This window comes from Diceros bicornis, chromosome 21 (genome assembly GCF_020826845.1).
Source record: "Diceros bicornis minor isolate mBicDic1 chromosome 21, mDicBic1.mat.cur, whole genome shotgun sequence".
In the NCBI taxonomy this organism is placed as follows: Eukaryota; Metazoa; Chordata; class Mammalia; order Perissodactyla; family Rhinocerotidae; genus Diceros; species Diceros bicornis.
The window spans coordinates 16750734-16771011 of NC_080760.1; the positions used below are offsets into that span (position 1 = coordinate 16750734).

Below are 20278 nucleotides of genomic sequence, written 5' to 3' on the forward strand. Positions count from 1 at the left end.
AAAATGTTTAAACCGTGGATCTGCTACTAATTTTCTTTCTTTTTGTTTTTTGGCAGACATGTGCATTGCTATTGCAATTTCTCTTCTGATGATCCTGATATGTGCAATGGCTACTTACGGAGCATACAAAGTAAGCAGCTTTGAAATAAGTTTCTGGGCCTTTTCTCTGGTCCCTTACATGGGTCTGTAAGAAGTAAGAGGTGATTATTCTGTTTCCTATAAGAATCTTGGGACGTTTAAATCTCTTGTTAATATTACATGGAAAACCAATATTATAGTCTCAGAAATGTTCACAGAGGCTTGTTTGTTGACTGCTTCTATTTGGCTTACCACTTGCCATCATGGCCTGTTTTAATGAATTTCTATTCCTCCATTTCCATTCAGATTAAGAAAAGATTTCTCTGAATTCAAAACAGTAATGTTTTGCAATATTGGACATGTTAACATCCTCTTTTCTCTTACGTTTAGCAACATGCTGCCTGGATCATCCCGTTCTTCTGTTACCAGATCTTTGATTTTGCCCTGAACACCTTGGTTGCTGTCACTGTGCTTATTTATCCAAACTCCATTCAGGAATACATACGACAGCTGGTAGGTGGCCGTCCCAGTCACTGCTTCTCTTCATCAAGGAAACCTTGTTAAGTTGGGGATATAGAGGTATACAGATGGACGTACACACGCACGTTAATTTGTGGATTTTTTCACTTGTATTTGAGTTACTGATTAGAGATTTTTTTAATGTTAATTTGACGATGAGAATTTTGGTTTCTTAGAATGTTTCTTGAGATAGATAAGTTGGTGGCTGTGATGATGGTATTAGATGCGCTTACCTAAATTATAAGCTAATTGCTAATTGTCTTATTTTTGTAAAATGCAATTTGCTCCATTATCAGCAAAGGATAGCTTTTTGCCTCTGCTGTTGTATGGGAAAAGTAGAACTTTACTATACATTGGTTCCCAAACTTATTTGACCATAGAACCCCTTTCTTCCCCAAGCATCTTTGTGGGACTAGTTTTCTGTTAAATGTCCTTTGTGCCCCTATGAGCAAATACTGGTAGCTGGGTAAGAAGTTTGTGCAACTGTGAGATTGAAATACTTCTATACTTTCACATTTTTTAAACCTCTTTTAAATTGTTCTTGTGCCTTAAAATTTAATTTCTTCAAAATCTGAGAATGTTTTGAATGGAGAGAATGTTCGCTCTTTGGAGGTTTGCATAGTAGTTTCTGAGCATGAGGGAAGGAGCAGGGTTTTTCTGGGATGGGAGAGGAGGCTGGGGATTTGATGTGACAATGGATGCCAAGGAGTTCAGTGGAAGGGAGAGACAGCGGGGCTGGAGAGGGGCAGAGGAGGGAATGTGCCCACACAAGTTTGTGATCTTGCGGCAGCCGTGCCAGATCACATAACTGGGACTTAGCAGACCTAGGACGAAGAGCCTCTAGTGTTTTGCTCCGTAAAAGTATTAAGTTGTCATTGTTGTGGTTGTCATTCTTGTTAGTAATAGCTTCTCTTTGTTTTAGAAAACATGTCAATGTTTTGGTAGAATGTGGTGTCAGGAATATTTTTGTGTATTTCCTGTATGCTAATTTTATGTGTTATCCCTTGTGGTACAGCCAAGTGTTTCTGCATGGGGGTTCATATATGACGAGCAGGTTGTAGAATTACCTCTGTCTTTAAGGACTTGTGTTTTTACTCTGTAATGATGATGTGCTGCTGGGTTCCTAAAATCAACCTTGGAAGTGTGGAGGAAACATGGTCTCAACATGCCCTGTCATGGAGGGGGCTGGGAAGGGGTGGTCTTGAGTAAAGAGACACTAAGACAAGCCATATGGCACTCCTGTGACTATTTAAACAGTATATTGTGTGCTGCATCCCATATATTGCAGAGATTTATAAGGAGCATAAAGCCCAACATGCAGGCAAGCGTTTAGAACCCTCAGAATACTACCTAGACTTGCCATTATGCCCCACACTGTTCAGTCACTCCATACTCGTTTGCTTTAGAGCCACCAGTGGTAAAATGATAATATTGCTGATGCTCACAGTAATTGCAATATAGGTTAAAGAAAAAAGTCACCATCTACTTTTGTCTTTAATTACAAACCAAATAATGCAAGTGAGTATTTTCTGATGTTCTACTTAAAGAATGAGGCCTACAGATTATCGCAATGCCTGAGCGAATGTTAAAGTTCCACATGTGGAGGCCCTTCTTGACAAGTTGAGATATAATGAGTCTGGAGAAACTGTTGTCTGAGAAGGCTAGGGGTGAGCACACAATTCTAGTGCCTACTCTGTTTATGTGGAGTCTTGTAAAAGGCAGCTAAAATAAATTGTGCATGTGTTTTTATGGGTCTCAACTGGACATAGAAACCATGTTCACTTTTCTAGGGGAAAGAGTGTAAAGATCTTTCTGGAAAAGGTCACATACTTCCACTCTAATCATATTTTTTTTTTTTTGGTGAGGAAGATCAACCCTGAGCTAACGTCTGATGCCAATCCTCCTCTATTTTTTGCTGAGGAAGATTGGCCCTGGGCTAACATCCGTGCCCATCTTCCTTTACTTTATATGGGACACTGCCACATCATGGCTTGACAAGTGGTGTGTTGGTGCGCGCCTGGGATCCGAACCTGCGAACCCTAGGCCACCGCAGCGGAGTGCGTGCAGTTAACCGCTTGCGCCACCGGGCCGGCCCCTAATCCTGTTTTTTTTTTAATTAGACAGAGAGACAATATGATTTCATGTTGGTCTTGTGAATGGCACCAAGTTGTTTTATTCTTGCCCTTGAAGATCACTGCTACAAAAAACTCTAGCAGGCTCCAAGGGGAGGGACCAGTTTCGCAAGCTGATCACAAAGAATGACTTAGATTTTATTTCTTAGATATTTTGCCCAAAGTGAAAGGAGACTCTGAAACCACGGGGTGATGTTCACCCTGGAGAGTAGGAGCCGCCATGCACATGAATCACAGTTTTTTCCTCCATATTCTTTTTTTTTTTTTTAATTTTATTTATTTATTTATTCCCCCAAAGCCCCAGTAGATAGTTGTATGTCATAACTGCACATCCTTCTAGTTGCTGTATGTGGGACGCGGCCTCAGCATGGCCGGAGAAGCGGTGCGTCGGTGTGCGCCTGGGATCCTAACCCCGGGCCGCCAGCACCGGAGTGCGCGCGCTTAACCGCTAAGCCACGGGGCCAGCCCATTCCTCCATATTCTTCCTTAGCATTTGGCACTTCTTTGTTATGTCTCAGAATATTGCTAATGTGGAATCCAAACGAATAGTACTGGATGATGAAGAGGAGGTAAAAGGTGACAGAGTACCCTGGGCTGCCTTCATACACACTTATTGAGGCCAGTTAAATAGGGGGCTTCCATCAGTGCTGTGCAGGCATTTCATGGTGAAGGTCTGTCGCTGCCACTAACCATAGGAGCAGATTTTGATCCTCCTAAAAAGGTTTCCTTTAACCTGGTAGTTAATCAGTATAGTCAAATGGTAGGAGTTGATTTTTTTTTTTAATGCTGTAAATACCTACTAGTATAAAAGATTCTGCTCTTTGAGGAGAAGTAGCATTAGCAAAAATGCTCTATATAAAGAAGACCCTATTTTAATAGGTTTCTCCCCCTTGCGCTGCATAAGCCTTTTAGAATGGTCCAGAATTTGCAGAAAATCCAACTACCGCTGGTGTAGAAAAACTATACTGGCTTTTAACTTTTTATATAGTAGGAGGGCAAACTTATGTTTTCAGGTCTCACTCATGAATCTTCCTCTGATTTTCTTTTCGAGAGTTATTGCCTGAATTATGAGCACACCATTCGTAGCTTTTTCGTTAGTAGAGGTAGGCCAGAAATTTTCTAGTAGTCTTCAATAATAACTATCTGCTTTAACTAATTGCTTTCTGATAAGCACATCTGATCAATGCCTAAGGAATATAATCCTGAATGATTAATGAGATTTGCTAACAAGGCGCTTGTCTTTTGCAGCCTCCTAATTTTCCCTACAAAGAAGATATCATGTCAGTGAATCCTACCTGTTTGGTCCTTATTATTCTTCTGTTTATCAGCATTATCTTGACATTTAAGGTAAGCATGAAGATTTTACTTATGGTCTAAATATTATTGGACGTATTCATGAATGCTAAAGAAGCAAGCAGACTTCTGTCAGTTCATTATCTTGCTTTAGGTTTCTGAACTACTTTTTGATTTCCTAACAATTCTGTTCCTTCTCTTATCTATATGAGAGGTAAACACTAACCAAACTTCCACAGGCCCACCAAGAGTTATTCCAAAATCTGTTTGGAGGGAAATAAATTAGTGTAATGTTATTCATTGCATACTATGTATTATATACTGTAACATCCATTACAATGTCTATATACACATTCTTTTGTAATTTGTTTTTATTTTTATTTATTTATTTATTTTTTGTGTGTGAGGAGGACTAGCCCTGAGCTAACATCCGATGCCAATCCTCCCCTTTTTCCCTGAGGAAGACTGGCCCTGGGCTAACATCCGTGCCCATCTTCCTCCACTTTATATGGGACGTCGCCACAGCATGGCTTAACAAGCGGTGTGTCGGTGTGCGCCCGGGATCCGAACCTGCGAACCCCGGGCCGCCGCAGCAGAGCGAGAGCACTTAACCGCTGCGCCACCAGGCAGCCCCTGTAATTTGTTTTTATTTATTTATTTATTTAATTTTGTGTGTGTGTGTGTGAGGAGGACTTTTTCATATTAATAGTGCTGCTGATAAATATAAGTACATCTTTTGTATACTTCTGCGTTTATTTCCTCAAGATACATTTCTTTCTTTCTTTTTTCTTTCTTTTTTTTTTTTTTTTTGTGAGGAAGATCAGCCCTGAGCTAACATTCGATGCCAATCCTCCTCTTTTTGCTGAGGAAGACTGGCCCTGAGCTAACATCTGTGCCCATCTTGCTCCACTTTATATGGGACGCCGCCACAGCATGGCCTGACAAGCAGTGCATCAGTGTGCATCTGGGTTCTGAACCCGGGCTGCCAGCAGTGGAGTGCGTGCACTTAACCGCTAGGCCATGGGGCCGGGCCCCCAAGATACATTTCTTAAAATTAGAGGTTATGCATAATTTGAAGGCTTTTGATAGGTTGCCAAGTTGATCTCTCCAAAAGTTGAATGACTTCACACTCCCATCAGCGGTGCTGCCCTTCACCCTCATCAATTGAGTGTTATCCATTCTTTTTCATCTTTGTAAACATGATAATAAAAATGTCACTGTGACTTGTGCTTGTATGCTACTAATAAGTAGAAAATTCTCAAATAATTAGACTGAACTTTTAATTCTTAATATCTTTCATTGTCTTTGTTTTGGCATAAAATTACTCAATTCTTAAAAAGTTGAGCCTCAGTAAGCTTGAGGAAGCTGCATTTAGGGAGAAAAGTCATTTTATTTATTTATTTATTTTTGTGAGGAAGACTGCCCCTGAGCTAACATGTGTTGCCAATCTTCCTCTTTTTTGCTGAGGAAAATTAGCCCTGAGCCAGTAACATCTGTGCCCATCTTCCTCTATTTTTTGTGCGTGGGGTGCCGCCACAGCATGGCTTGATGAGCGGTGGGTAGGTCTGCACCCGGGATCTCAACCTGTGAACCCTGGGCCGTGGAAGTGGAGTACACAAACTTAACCACTACACCACCCCCGAAAAGTCATTTTAAATAGTAATGTGATGAAAAGGAGTAGAAAAGAAATGATTCATTGAAAATCATATGGGTCTACATTTTCCCCCATAAAACATGCCCTGCATATTTGATACTGTAGTTGAGTGGTCAAGGATTTGGGTGAATTTTATCCAGGGATGTTGAGGCTCACTGCCTCTGCAGGTCCCACTCCCCCATCCCAACTCTCCAGCTGCTTCGTCAGCCCGGAATATGGTCCTTTGCCACCCAGACCACCCAGGCTGGGTGTGGAGTTGGCAGTGTCCCCTGGCAATAGGCCACAAACTCTCCAATCCCACTCATTGCCGTTTGTCTCTCAAGGGTAGACTCCTCTTTGGCTTCTGCCTATTTTGGCTTCCTCACTTGTGCCTTCAAATAGCACGTGTGTATATGTTTGTGTGTTTATTCCAGATTTTATCATTTTACCAGGAAGGTTAGTCTGACCAGGCTACTCTCTGCATGTACCAGAAGCTCAGAAACTGGAACCTCCCAGTGCCCTTAAAAAAGGCATTTTAACTTTGTAGGTGTTTTCATTTGTGTTGGAAATGCTTACTTGAGATTTTGAGTTGGAGGACCTAGATTTAGCTTCTCTCACTGCTACTTCAAGCCATGTGAGCAGAGCCTTGGTTTCGTCATTTACTAAATAGCAAAATAGTTAAGGAAACATTCTGTAGGGTGACCGTGAGGTTTAAGTGAGCTCATGGATGGGAAGATGCATCATTTATTCCTTTACTTAGTAAATATTTATTAAGGGTCTCCTATGTGCCAGGCCATGTTCCAGGTACTGGGGTTTGGTAGTGAATAAGAAAAATGTCTGCCCTCTGGTGCTTTCATAAATTGCAGAGCATTATCAATTATCGTAATAATCTAATACAAGACATAATACAAATTATTCACAGCACTATCTCCAACCTGTGAGAAATATGTACTTAATATTTAATTATTTAAGCATCTATCTCCTCTACTAACTAGATTGCATTTCTCTGAGAACCTAGACTGTGCCTTTATTTATCTTTTTATTTAATTTAATTTATTTATTTATTCCCCCAAAGCCCCAGTAGATAGTTGTATGTCATAGATGCACATGCTTCTAGTTGCTGTACGTGGGACGCAGCCTCAGCATGGCCGGAGAAGCAGTGCGTCAGTGCACGCGCCCGGGATCCAAACCCAGGCCACCAGCAGCAGAGCGCGCGCTCTTAACTGCTAAGCCACGGGGCCGGCCCTGTGCCTTTATTTTTATATCTCTCTTAGCACTAAGCTGATGCCTCTCGCGAAGAGACTCAGTAATTATTAGTTTAAATAAATATGAGTACAGTCATGTGTCGCTTAACAACAAGGATACTTCTGAGAAATGCGTCATTAGGTGATTTCATCGTTGTATGAACATCACAGAGTGTACTTACTCAAACCTAGATGATATAGCCTACTACACACCTAGGCTATATGGTGTAGCCCATTGCTCCTAGGCTACAAACGTGCAGAGCATGTTACTGTACTGAATACTGTAGGCAGTTGTAACACAATGGTAAATATTTGTGTATCTAAACATAGAAAAGGTCCAGTAAAAATAATGGTATAAAAGATAAAAAATAGTACACCTGTATAGGTACTTACCATGCATGGAGCTTGTTGGACTGGAAGTTGCTCTGGGTGAGTCAGTGAGTGAGTGGTGCGTGAGTGTGAAGGCCCAGGACATCACTGTACGCTCCTCTAGACTTATAAACATTGTACACTTAGGCTACACTAAATTTATAAAAAAATATTTTTCTTTCTTCAATAATAAATTAACTTTAGCTTACTGTAACTTATTTTATAAATCTTTTGACTCTTTTATAATAACACTTAGCTTAAAACACAAACACAGTGTACAGCTGTACAAAAATATTTTCTTTCTTTATGTCTTTATTCTATACAGCTGGCGGCACAGTAGGTTTGTTTATACCAGCACCACCACAAACGTGACAAATGCGTTGACTACGACATTACAACAGCTACAACGTCACTAGGCAACAGGAATTTTTCAGCTCCATTATAATCTCATGGGACCACCAGTGTATGTGTGGTCCATTGTTGACCCGAAACGTCATTATGCAGTGCCTGACTGTACACATGTTGTGGTTTCACATATCAGTTTAGGTGATTAGTGGCTCTCACGACCTCAATTCTCTGTTACTCTTTAATAAGGTTTATCATCACACCGGTTCCCTGGGAGCCCAAATCAGGATACGTGTCAGTCTCACTCTGTCTTAAGACGGTAAAGAGAGCAGTGCTTACCACCTGGCTCTGCAAATAGATGATGGATGTAATTTGTCATTGTAAGTTTATTTGGGAAGTATACTAAATATTTAACTCTCTGTTCAAGATTACAGAAATGTCAACTAAGAAGTAAGGTCACTGAAATAAGTTATTGGGTTTTTAGAGACAACAGGCCAGAGGTTTTTCTCCTGTTGGAGTGGTTAGCAAGCAAATGCACTGGTGTTGCTAGGGGCCCTCAGAACGCTGACTGTGCATCTGTGAAGCCCCAGACACCAGGTGCCTCCCCTCTGCTGTTTAACCTTCCAGTTAGAGATTTGTTATTTCAGAGGCCTCACGTCAGGAGTTCTTGCCTTAAAGAATCTACTGTTCACTACTAAAATAATGGATGATTAGTTGGTCTTCTTACATAATACATAACTAATATGTCCAAACATTCCTTTTTCGTTTGTATTGAAATTCTCAAAAAGTCTAGGCCTTTTTCTTTTTTTTCACTGACGAAGCAATAGCTTGAGTAAACTGAAGATATGAGCAAACTGAACATATTGTGTATATTGTTCAAGAAATATGACCTTTCCATCTCTCTTACTGTTGATCTCTGGTTTCAGATTATTGCCATTCAGGAAATATTTTATAAAATAGCATTATACATTTTCATCTTAACATCATCACAGAATATTTAAATGTAAGAGATAATCATCACCAAATATGAATGCAGCTTAAGACAGCATTCTGAGTATATGACAGAATTTTACCTCACTCTCCTGACAAAGGTTGACAAGCATCCCTTTTGTCCTTAAATGTCTTCTTTTTTATAAAATGACTTTATTGAGATATAATTCACATATAAAATTCACCCATTTAAAGTGTACAATTCTGGGCCGGCCCCGTGGCTTAGTGGTTAAGTGAGTGCGCTCCACTGCTGGCGACCCGGGTTCGGATCCCGGGCTCGCACCGACGCGCTGCTTCTCTGGCCATGCTGAGGCCGCATCCCACATACAGCAACTAGAAGGATGTGCAGCTATGACACACAACTATCTACTGGGGCTTTGGGGGGAAAAATAAATAAATAAAATCTTTAAAGTGTACAATTCAGTGGTTTTTAGTTTATTCACAGAGTTGTGTAAACACAGTTCTGTGGTTAAACAGTGTAACTGTAGAACATTTTTATCACTTGCCCTTTGCCCTTACCTGCCTCCCCTACCTCTGGCAACCACTAATCTACTTTCTGTCTCTCTGGATTTGCCTATTTTGGACATTGCATATAAATAGAATCACATAGTGTGTGGTCCTTTGTGATGGGCTTCTTGGACTTAGCATAATATTTTCAAGGTTCATCCATGTTGTAGCATGTATCAGAATTTCCTTCCTTTCTACCATTGAATAATATTCCATTGTATGAGTATGCCACATTTTGTCTGGTCATCAGCTGATGGACATTTGGGTTGCTTCTACTTTCTGGCTATTAGGAATAATGCTGCTATGGACATTTTTGCACAGTTTTTGTGTGGACATTTCATTTCTCTTGGGCATAGACCTAGGAGTGGAATTGCTGGGTCACATGATAACTGTTTAACTTCTTTTTATCACCGAGTTTTAAAGCTAGGAAAGGATTTTGAAATCATTTGGTTCTAATCCAATTACAGATGATTAGAATCAAAGTGTAGAGAGTTCATAGTTTAAACACCTCCCATGAACTCATGCTTTATTCTAGCGTGTCTTTATTCTGGACTTTAATTTTAATTATCTTCTTTGGCTATTTCATTATGACAATGGAAATGTTGTGGATTTTATTGACCATGAAGCAAATTCATGTGCAGTGAACGTGTTTGTTTTTTTTTGTGAGGAGGACCAGCCCTGAGCTAACATCCAATGCCAATCCTCCTCTTTTTTGCTGAGGAAGACTGGCCCTGAGCTAACATCCGTGCCCATCTTCCTCCACCTTATATGGGATGCCGCCTTAACAAGTGGTGCGTTGGTGCGCGCCCAGGACCCGAACCAGCGAACCCCGGGCTGCCGCAACAGAGCACGCGCACTTAACCGCTTGCACCACCGGGCCGGCCCCACAGTGAATGTTTTTAAACAAATTGATTTGTATAACAAAATCATATATAATCATGTAGAATAAAAATCCCAAAGACACAGAGTTAAAGTGTGATGAGAAATGGTTAGTAAATTGATTGCTCTGTGGCTTCCGGGGCAATACATGTTTGTGGCCGTTGCTCCTTCCGACTGCCTTTCCTGAGAAATTCTCCTCCTGCTGTCAGCCCCTCCACGCCCCACCTCCTGGGATGGTGAGAAGAATGAGGTGACAGTAGCACCCTTTGCCAGAAAGTTACTATACCCAACATTTGTAATTTTAAAGGCTTTTTGGTTTAGTAGCATTAATATGTGCATTTATAATTTATAAACAAAAGTTCTGTAATACGGCTTTATCTATGGTAGTATTTTAAATTGTCTGAAGTTTGAAAATTAAAGACCTAATAATCACTACTCACTTACAGGGTTACTTGATAAGCTGTGTTTGGAACTGCTACCGATACATCAATGGCAGGAACTCCTCCGATGTCCTGGTTTATGTTACCAGCAACGACACCACGGTAGGTGTGACGTCACTTATCATGGAGTTCTCCACGAATCTACTATATGGTGGCTTCTAAATGTTTCTGCTGTCAGCTACATTTTTACTGTTGTTGAAACATACTCGTGAGCTGCTTAGTCATCAGAGGATTCATAATTGAATGAAATTTTCCCCCTACACGATATTAAAATCTAGATCGTTCGACTTCTGGTTTATTTTTTAAAATATTACAGATAGATAATGAATGTACCTTCTCCATATTTATGTATCTTAAACCTGAATTTTTAAACCATGGCACATAATTCTAGATATCAGTTCTGCATAGTATGACTATACTATCTCACTGTGAAATTACACTTAGAAATGTGATTTTATAGGTAGAGAAATAAGAATGGCAGAGGTTACTGTGTCCTTAAAACTTGTCCAGTGTGTGAAAACTTTAGTAAAAGAATTAGATGATCTCTGTTCTACTAGTTGTTTATACTTAAAATTTTTAAACCCATCAAATATGATTTTGGTAAACATGTTTTCACCAGAAGAGTCCTCCAAATCATTTGTACTTGATGTAAATTATCTTAAACTGCCTGGCTCATGGGAAAAGTATTAAGTCCTCTAGGTATTAACCTCCCTGTGTCACCATCACCTGTGTATTCAGCACAGTGCCTGGCGCAGTGCTCAGTACAGGTAAGTGCTCAAGGAGTTTCTGATGAGAAGAATGGTGATGGATGACGTGAACATGTGGCTGGGTCAAATGGATAGGGTTGGAGGGGATAGAATGGACAGGACAGATGAAAGGGTAAATATAAATGGTATGTCAAGTCTAAACTAGAACAGAGTTAGATTTTGTTTTGTTTTTTAAATTGTGGTGACTTGCTCACTCTGTGACCTTACTGAAATAATTCAACCTGTCCCTGACTTTACTTCCCAGTGTATAAAATGGGAATAAAACAATTTTATATGTTATATTAAATATATAGGTGCAAACCGGTATCACTGAGAACTCTGTGGGATTTCTGAGAGAAAGCATGTTATACATCAGTAGTTTTCCTAAGTGCTCACTAAACATTTGTTGAGTTGAATCAAATATACACGAGCAGTGGTTTAAGAAGAGGCTCTGCCATAATCAGAGGCACACAACGCAGCATACCCAGATGCTGAGAAGGCCCTTTTAGGGGGCTCTGCAGAATGCTATGCACTGATTACAGCAAACACATGTTCTGCTCAACCCTTTAAAGAATTAATCTTGGCTCAGTAAATCTCTAAAGAAACAACTGTTCATAGTTACTGTAATCTTGATAAAATTACTGGCGTAAAGAATTTTTCCTTCTTTGAGTTTCTGGGTATTTAGTTATCTATAAGTTTCTTTTTTTCTGCTTTTTCTTTTTTTTTTTCCCCCTCTTTTCTTTTTTAATTGTGAAATTGTTGTTCTACATTTTTGTTTATCAGTCACAATATAAGTGCATCCCTCCACCCCTTGTGCTCACCCCCCACCCCCCTAGCCCCTGGTTACCACCAAACAGTTCTATCTGTCCGTGTGTTGGTTTATCTTCCACATATGAGTGAAATCATGCACTGTTTGTCTTTCTCTTTCTGGCTTATTTCACTTAACATAATACCCTCCAGGTCCATCCATGTTGTTGCAAATGGGACGATTTTGTCTTTCTTTACGGCTGAGTAGTATTCCATAGTGTGTATATACCACATCTTCTTTGTCCAGTCATCAGTCGAGGGACACTTGGGTTGCTTCCATGTCTTGGCTATAGTGAATAATGCTGCGATGAACATAGGGGTGCATAAGCCTCTTTGGATTGTTGATTTCTGGTTCGTTGGGTAGATACCCAGTAGTGGGATAGCTGGATCATAAGGTATTTCTATTTTTAATTTTTTGAGGAATCTCCATACTGTTTTCCAAAGAGGCTGCACCAGTTTACATTCCCACTAGCAGTGGATTAGGGTTCCCATTTCTCCACAGCCTCTCCAGCATTTGTTGCTTTTTGTCTTGGTGATTATAGCCATTCTAACAGGTGTAAGGTGATATCTTAGTGTTGTTTTGATTTGCATTTCCCTGATGACTAGTGATGTTGAGCATCTTTTCATGTGCCTATGGGCCATCTGTATATCTTCTTTGGAGAAGTGTCTGTCCATTTCCTCTGCCCATTTTTTGATCGGGTTGTTTGGTTTTTTGTTATTCAGTTGTGTGAGTTCTTTATATATTATGGAGATTAATCCCTTGTCAGATATGTGGTTTGCAAATATTTTTTTGCAGCTGGTGGGTTCCCTATTCGTTTTGATCCTGGTTTCATTTGTCTTGTAGAAGCTCTTTAATCTGATGAAGTCCCACTTGTTTATTTTTCCTTTTGTTTCCCTTGTCTGCGTAGACATGGAAGTCAAAAAGATCCCGTTATGGCTGATGACGAGTAGTGTACTACCTATATTTTCCTCCAGGAGTTTTATAGTTTCAGGTCTCACCTTCAGGTCTTTGATCCATTTTGAGTTAATTTTTGTGTATGGCGAAAGAAGGTGGGCTACTTTCATTCTTTTGCAAGTGGCTGTCCAGTTTTCCCAGCACCATTTATTGAAGAGACTTTCCTTTCTCCACTATATGTCCTTAGCTCCTTTGTCAAAGATTAGCTGCCCATAGATATGAGGTTTTATTTCTGGACTTGCAAGTCTATTCCATTGATCTGTGTGTCTGTTTTTGTACCAGTACCATGCTGTTTTAATTACTATCGCTTTGTAGTATATTTTGAAGTCAGGGATTGTGATGTCTCCAGCCTTGTTCTTCTTTTTCAGGATTGCTTTAGCTATACAAGGTCTTTTGTTGCCCCATATGAATGTTAGTATTCTTTGTTCTATTTCTGTGAAGAATGTCCTTGGGATTCTCATTGGGATTGCATTGAATCTGTAGATTGCTTTAGGCAGTATGGACATTTTAACTGTGTTTATTCTTCCAATCCAAGTGCATGGAATATTTTTCCATTTCTTTGTGTCATCATTGATTTTGGTCAATAATGTCTTATAGTTTTCATTGTATAGGTCTTTCACTTCCTTGGTCAAATTTACTCCTAGATATTTTATTCTTTTTGTTGCAATTGTAAATGGGATTGTCTTCTTGAGTTCTCTTTCTGTTAGTTCGTTGTTGGTATATAGAAATGCAACTGATTTCTATAAGTTGATTTTGTACCCTGCCACTTGGCTGTAGTTGTTGATTATTTCTAATAGTTTTCCAATGGATTCTTTAGGGTTTTCTATATATAAGATCATGTCATCTGCAAACAGTGAGAGTTTCACTTTTTTGTTACCTATTTGGATTCTTTTTATTCCTTTTTCTTGCCTAATTGCTCTGGCCAGAACCTCCAGTAGTGTGTTGAATAAGAGTGGCGAGAGTGAGCACTCTTGTCTTGTCCCTGTTGTCAGAGGGATGGCTTTCAGTTTTTCCACATTGAGTATGATGTTGGCTGTGGGTTTGTCATATATGGCCTTTATTATGTTAAAGTACTTTCCTTCTATACCCATTTTGTTGAGAGTTTTTATCATAAATGTATGTTCAGTCTTGTCAAAAGCCTTCTCTGCCTCTATTGAGATGATCATATGGTTTTTATTCCTCATTTTGTTAATGTGGTGTATCACATTGATTGATTTGCAGATGTTGAACCATCCCTGTGTCCCTGGTATAGATCCCACTTGATCATGGTGTATGATCTTTTTAATGTATTGCTGTATTCACTTTCCCAATATTTTGTTGAGGATTTTTGCATCTATGTTCATCAGGGATATTGGTCTGTAGTTTTCCTTCTTAGTATTGTCTTTGCCTGGCTTTGGTATCAGGGTGATGTTGGGATCGTAGAATGTGTTGGGAGGTGTTCCATCTTCCTCTGTTTTTTGGAATAGTTTGAGAAGGATAGGTATTAAGTCTTCTTTGAATGTTTGGTAAAATTCTCCAGAGAAGCCATCTGGTCCTGGACTTTTATTTTTTGGGAGGTTTTTGATTACTGTTTCAATCTTTTTCTTGTGATTGGTCTATTCAGATTCTCTATTTCCTGTTGATTCAGTTTTGGGAGGTTGTATGAGTCTAGGAATTTATCCATTTCTTCTAGATTGTCCAATTTGTTGGCATATAGTTTTTCATAGTATTCTCTTATAATCTTTTGTATTTCTGTGGTATCTGTTGTAATTTCTCCTTTTTCATTTCTAATTTTATTTGAGCCTTCTCTCTCAGAAACACCTGTTCATAGTTACTGTAATTTTGATAAAATTACCAGCTTAAAGAATTTTTCCTCCTTTGAGTTTCTGGGTATTTAGTTATCTAAAAAGAAATCTTAGAGTATATGTATTGTCCTGCTGGACTAGTGAAAAATCTAAACAAAGTTTGAGATATTGGAGTTGAAGGAACCAATGAAGTTGCTAAATGAGCAAGATACATCAGAACCTAATCCTAAATACCATGATGTGTGGGACTTAGAAAACGGCCACCTTTGAGAAGTAGCTCAGAGAAGGTAATGCCGTGTTGCACGTGCTTGTTTTGATATACTTTGGATGGTTGTTTTTTCAGTGCTTCCTGAAGGGTTGTGTGTATTTTTAATAGAAGCAAGGTGGAAGGGCTAAAAAGGTACATGTTGTTTAGATATACCTCAGATCAGAGGATATTCTGGAATTGTAGAAATTGGGGTGCTTAGAGAATTTAAGAACCACAAGTAAGTCCCCAAAATGCATCCAACTAGCTTTTTAGAGGAAGCTTTTATTTTTCCCCCTTTGAAAGATTCAAAATTAGGCATGAAATAACAGGTAGGTTTTATTTAGGCTTACTTAAACTCAAGTAGTTATACTTTTCAACTGGACACCCCCAGCTCCTCTAACAAAAGGTCTCTTTTCTTCAGACAGGCTTCCAGCTTGGCAGTGGTTTGTAGTAACTGGGATTTGGGCCCATGTCCTGATGCCAACTGTGGTTGCTTCCTGGAGTGTTGACAGAGGTGCTGGGGAATTGCTGGATGATGGTTGTTGGTCATTATCTTCTCAATCATTCTCTATCAACTTGCCATTTTTAAAATGCAGAAACTGAGTTGCTGATGTTTCTCTACCTTCTCAAAGTTCCCAGTGAACCTTTTTTTTCTTTCCTTTTTTTTTAAGATTGGTATTCCTGAGAAAGAGAGATTTATCATTTCTCATAACTCAGTTGCATTGATAGTTCACTCCAAAATGCAGGGTTAGTCTCAGCTTTCTGACAGTATTTTTAAGGATTTTTTTTAAAAAAGATAATGGTGTTGGGGCTATTTTTCTAAAGAATCCTTATTATACCTAAAATAATAATTCTTTAATACCAGAAAATTTCCAGTAAGTGCTCAGATTTCCTGTTGTCTCATAAATGTCATAATCTTTCCAGAAGTTTATTTGAAACAGGATCTATGGGTCGATATGTGTTTTAAATCTCTATAATTTTTTTGTTAAAGAAACTAGTTTGTCCCACAGACTAGACTTATTGCATAGCTATAATATGGTCCTCTGTGTTTCCTGTAAGTTAGTTGCATCTAGAGGCTTCCCATATTCATATTTCCGTATTCCTTTTTTTTTTGCAAAATTATTGTATAGTTGATAATTTGTTCTTCCATCAGGAGGCAGATACTATCTGATTGATTCTGTCTGGGATGGCAGCACCATTGATAGCAATGATTCATTAGGAGTTGCAAGATGATGACATTCTGTCATTTGTTTTCCATTTATTCGCTGGGTATTTCTATAAAGAGAAGCTTTCCCTCGTGTACAATTTGGTTACCCAGTGGTGCCTGTGACATGGATAAATATACTTGGTTTTGTTCTCTTTATTTATCAGTTTTCAAAATGACAAGTTGGTCCATGGCTCTCTATTGATGACCAGTGAGGTGTTTTTTTCAAGTAATAAATAACTAATGAAAGAAGCCTATTAGTAGAAGAGCTGGGGATGTCCAGTTGAAAAGTACAACTATTTTGATAAATTTTATCACTAGGCCTAAATAAAACTTACCTGTTATTCTATTTTGAAACTTTGTAAGGGGAAAAAGAAAATCTTTCTCTAAAAAGCTCGTAGCTTACAGTTAATATCCTTATTAATGCTCAAATTATGCCATCTTTGGCCAGTGGGAGCCTTTTTAAGTTGGCGCCCGTGTCTCCTGACACAACCCTGGTAGCCTTTGACACCTTCTTTGCTGTCTGGTTGACAAGGTGTTCCAGGCTCATCTTGTCCATTTCCTGTCCCAGACCTGGAATCAGCTATTTCTCCAAGGAGCCCTGCTTCCTTTTGGTAAAGACCGTAATTTGGATTTCTAGGGTTGGAGAACAGATTTTTTTTTTTCAAGCAGGGCTCTGCATGTTTAAAGATTGTTTTGACTAGAAGTAAGGAGTTCATGTTAGCATTCTAATTTAAAAAGTATATATACTGGCACCTCACTCTGAGACCCTCTGTTGGGGATTGGAATGATCTAGTTCTGTCATTTTCATTTTCCCTCGTCTCCGTAGCTATATTGAGATCCTCATAGCGTGTAATAAATAATGTATGTGTCTCTTTTGTTCATGTCTTTATTGGGAATCTACACGGACATAATAACATGTTGTGTCTTTCACTTCCTATCAAATATTAGGCCAGATGGCTTTTCTCCCAGGCCGAATAGTCTCAGGGTGACCTCTGTGGAAAGATACTGGGGCTCTTGTTGGTAGAAAATAAATGTGCCTTTTTTTTTCTTCTCTAAAACAGTACACCTCTTATTAGCCAGATACATACTTTCCCAAATACTTCTCAGGGAGGATGGATAAGAGTTATTAGATATTGGAGATCATTCTGTGGATTAATCTCTCTTCCAGTTTCCCAAACAAACAAACCAAAGTAAAAGCCTTTGAAAGAAATGCCTAAGTCAGAGGGGTCACAAATTCTGTTAGTTCATAATGTCTTAGAGTCTTGGTATTTTTTTTCATGGCACCCTTAGGCCAAAGGAAATACCTAACTCTTCATTTCACTAAGTAGTCAGGTCCAGACAACCTAAGAGTCGTAGTTAGTGTGGGATCTAATAGGTGTTGCTGTGTTTTCCTTGAAAATTTAAAATCTCCCAAGGTATCCCTTTGAGTCATTGCAGCACATGGTGGGGTACCCTAGGGAGATGCAACCTTCCTTTTAGAATGTTGTAGAATTCACATTCTGGATACATGTTATGTAATACCACATTCTCTTCCCTACCTCCATCAAAATTTGGCCTGAAGAGGAAAATGTATTAAAATACTAAACATCTAGATTGTAGAAACAGATTTATTTCACATTAAAATTTATGCAAATTGAGATTTAAAAAACTGTTTTAATCTATGCAGCCTGTTTTGCAAATACCAGTGAAGACTTCAGTGATGGTAGTACCTCTTTTGTTAAATCCAAAAGTAGGGAACCCGATTTCTTTGGAATTGGGGCACTTGAAAGCAGTGACATTAATAGTTAGCCAAGATAGTGGCTGAAATTCTGCTTCCAGGTAAAAGAATTATGGTCTCAGATAATGTAGGAAAATTCCTAACTATGTAGGGATAAATAGGAAAATTTTAACTTCATGGAGTCTGTTATGCCGTGTCATATTGTAGGTGCTAATGCTGGTTAACATTATTTACAGCCTTATCGTTTTGACTTCAAGAAGTATTTTGCTGTGTCGGGCCACATTTTGAGTCTGCCTGCTTGAAAAATGTAGTTAAGAAAAAGGTCGGTGACCTGGTGAAGGCCAGATGATCTCCCCAGCAGCCGCTTCCCAGTAGATTCTCTCTGAGGCACCCGAGGTTAATTAAGGCTGACCTTGGGCTGTCACAAAACTATAAAACAAATTCTCAGTTGACTGAGAGGAGTTGGGGGTGGGGGCGGATTTAGTAGCAGTCTCAACAACTTTCAAAAATTGTGCATAAAAAATTCCATTTTTTTTCTCTTGTTGCTTTTAAAAATCAGGTTGTTCCTTACTTCCTAGGTATAGGTTGAATATTATTAGAAACAAGTTCTTTTTTTTTTTTTGGTGAGGAAGATCGGCCCTGAGCTAACATCTGCCAATCCTCCTCTTTTTTTTGCTGAGGAAGACTGGCTGTGGGCTAACATCCATGCCCATCTTCCTCCACTTTATATGGGACGCCGCCATGGCATGGCTTGCCAAGTGGTGCGTCGGTGCGTGCCTGGGATCTGAACTGGGGAACCCTGGGCCGCCGCAGCGGAGCATGCTCCCTTAACCGCTTGTGCCACCAGACCGACCCCAGAAACAAGTTCTTGATTAGGTAACAAGTTCTGTTTATTTTCTCCCCCACTGTAGAGAGAGAAAAGGGGAAGGAATTAACTAAATTGACGGCAGGAGAGATTTTTAGTTAGATTTCAGAAGTTCCTTCATACCTGAGAAACTAGACTGTAACCAAGATGAATGTATAGTCATCATCTTGCAGATTCTTCAGAAAAGTCATAGCTAACTTTCTGAAATGGTGTGAGTGGGGCTGCGTCTAAAGACCAGTTACCAGGGTGGCTCTTAAGATCTCTTTCAGTCCTGGGCATCTCAGATTCATGTACATTAAACATACCTCACAAACAAAACAAACCTTTCACCACTGTCATCTGCCTGTGTGAACCCCATTGTCCAGGAGGCAGTGGGGAGGGGGGAGATAAAGAAGGTTGTCCCAGAACAGGACTTCTAGAGGGTTTGAAACTCTAGCCTGTCACTTACTGGCTGTGAGGCTTCTGGCCTACTAAGTACTGGAATCAAAGGGAGATCTTGTTTGTAATATCTCAATTTTAGGTTCTCTCCTTTCCCTTGTAATTTAATAGTTTGATCTCTCTAAGCTTTTTTTTTTTTCCTTTTTAATTTTACAAGACCAAGACAAATGTGAGAGGTTGATGTAGACTTGGTAAAATCCTACATAAGCAGGGAGAGCAGCTAGGAGACCATTTCCATTGTCAAGGTTACTGTGATGATGATGATGATGATGATGACGACGATGAAGTTCTGACCCAGGGCAATAGTAGAGGGAATGAGGAAGAGAGGAAGGATTTGAGAGAGCTGTAGGAGGTAGCAATGATAGTGCATAATTGAGAGGATGTGGAGTGAGATGATTCTTGAGGATATCTCTTGTGTGTGACTATAACATAAAACATAAAATCAGTCACCTAAAGGTAGGACAAGACCTTGGAAGTGAACTGGTCCAGCCACCTTTTGATGTTCTCATCCTCTCGACTGTTTGCACAGGTGCCATCCAGCTGAGGGCTGAATCATTGCAGTGATGTTCCGCTCTTCTCTGCATCTGTCACACCTCCCCCTCCCCACTCTGTAGCTTTTGTAGTATAGGTTTCTCGCCAAACACGGATGTCGTGGTTGCCGTCTGCCAGGCTCGGTGCTGGGTGCTTTACGTATATGAGCTCACTTAATCTCACAAGAGTCCTTGAAGTAGGTTCTGTTAATCCCTGTGTGCAAAAGAGGAAAGTGAGGCACCAAGTAGATAACTTCCCAAGATCTCACGGCTGGTGAGTGGTGGAGGCGGCCTGGCACCAGTCTCTTTACCCACCAGCTTCCTCCTAGTCATGTCGTCTGTTCAGACTGCAGCCAGGGCCGTGTGTTCCCCCACTGGTGCCTGGCATGGATTTGACCAGGATGGGGAGTGAGGCAGGAGAACAGTTCATTTAGACTATTGTTCTCAAGAAAAGTCACCAACTTTTAAAGTAGTGGGACTTTTTTGAGTTTTTTTGCTTATTTTCCGTTTTAGCACAGTGAAAGGGATGGGAGGGTGACTTAGAAGAAAGAGG

The 20278-nt window shown here is 39.7% G+C and overlaps 1 protein-coding gene across 1 annotated transcript in view; it reads left to right on the plus strand.

Moving 5' to 3' along the window:
• The window catches only part of LAPTM4B (lysosomal protein transmembrane 4 beta), a 71047-nt gene that overhangs the window by 36499 nt on the left and 14270 nt on the right, over positions 1-20278 (plus strand). The window contains exons 3-6 of the mRNA XM_058564680.1: positions 57-130; positions 469-591; positions 3978-4076; positions 10436-10531. Of these exons, the coding sequence (XP_058420663.1) occupies positions 57-130; positions 469-591; positions 3978-4076; positions 10436-10531 (392 nt within the window). The remainder of the gene's footprint in view (positions 1-56; positions 131-468; positions 592-3977; positions 4077-10435; positions 10532-20278) is intronic.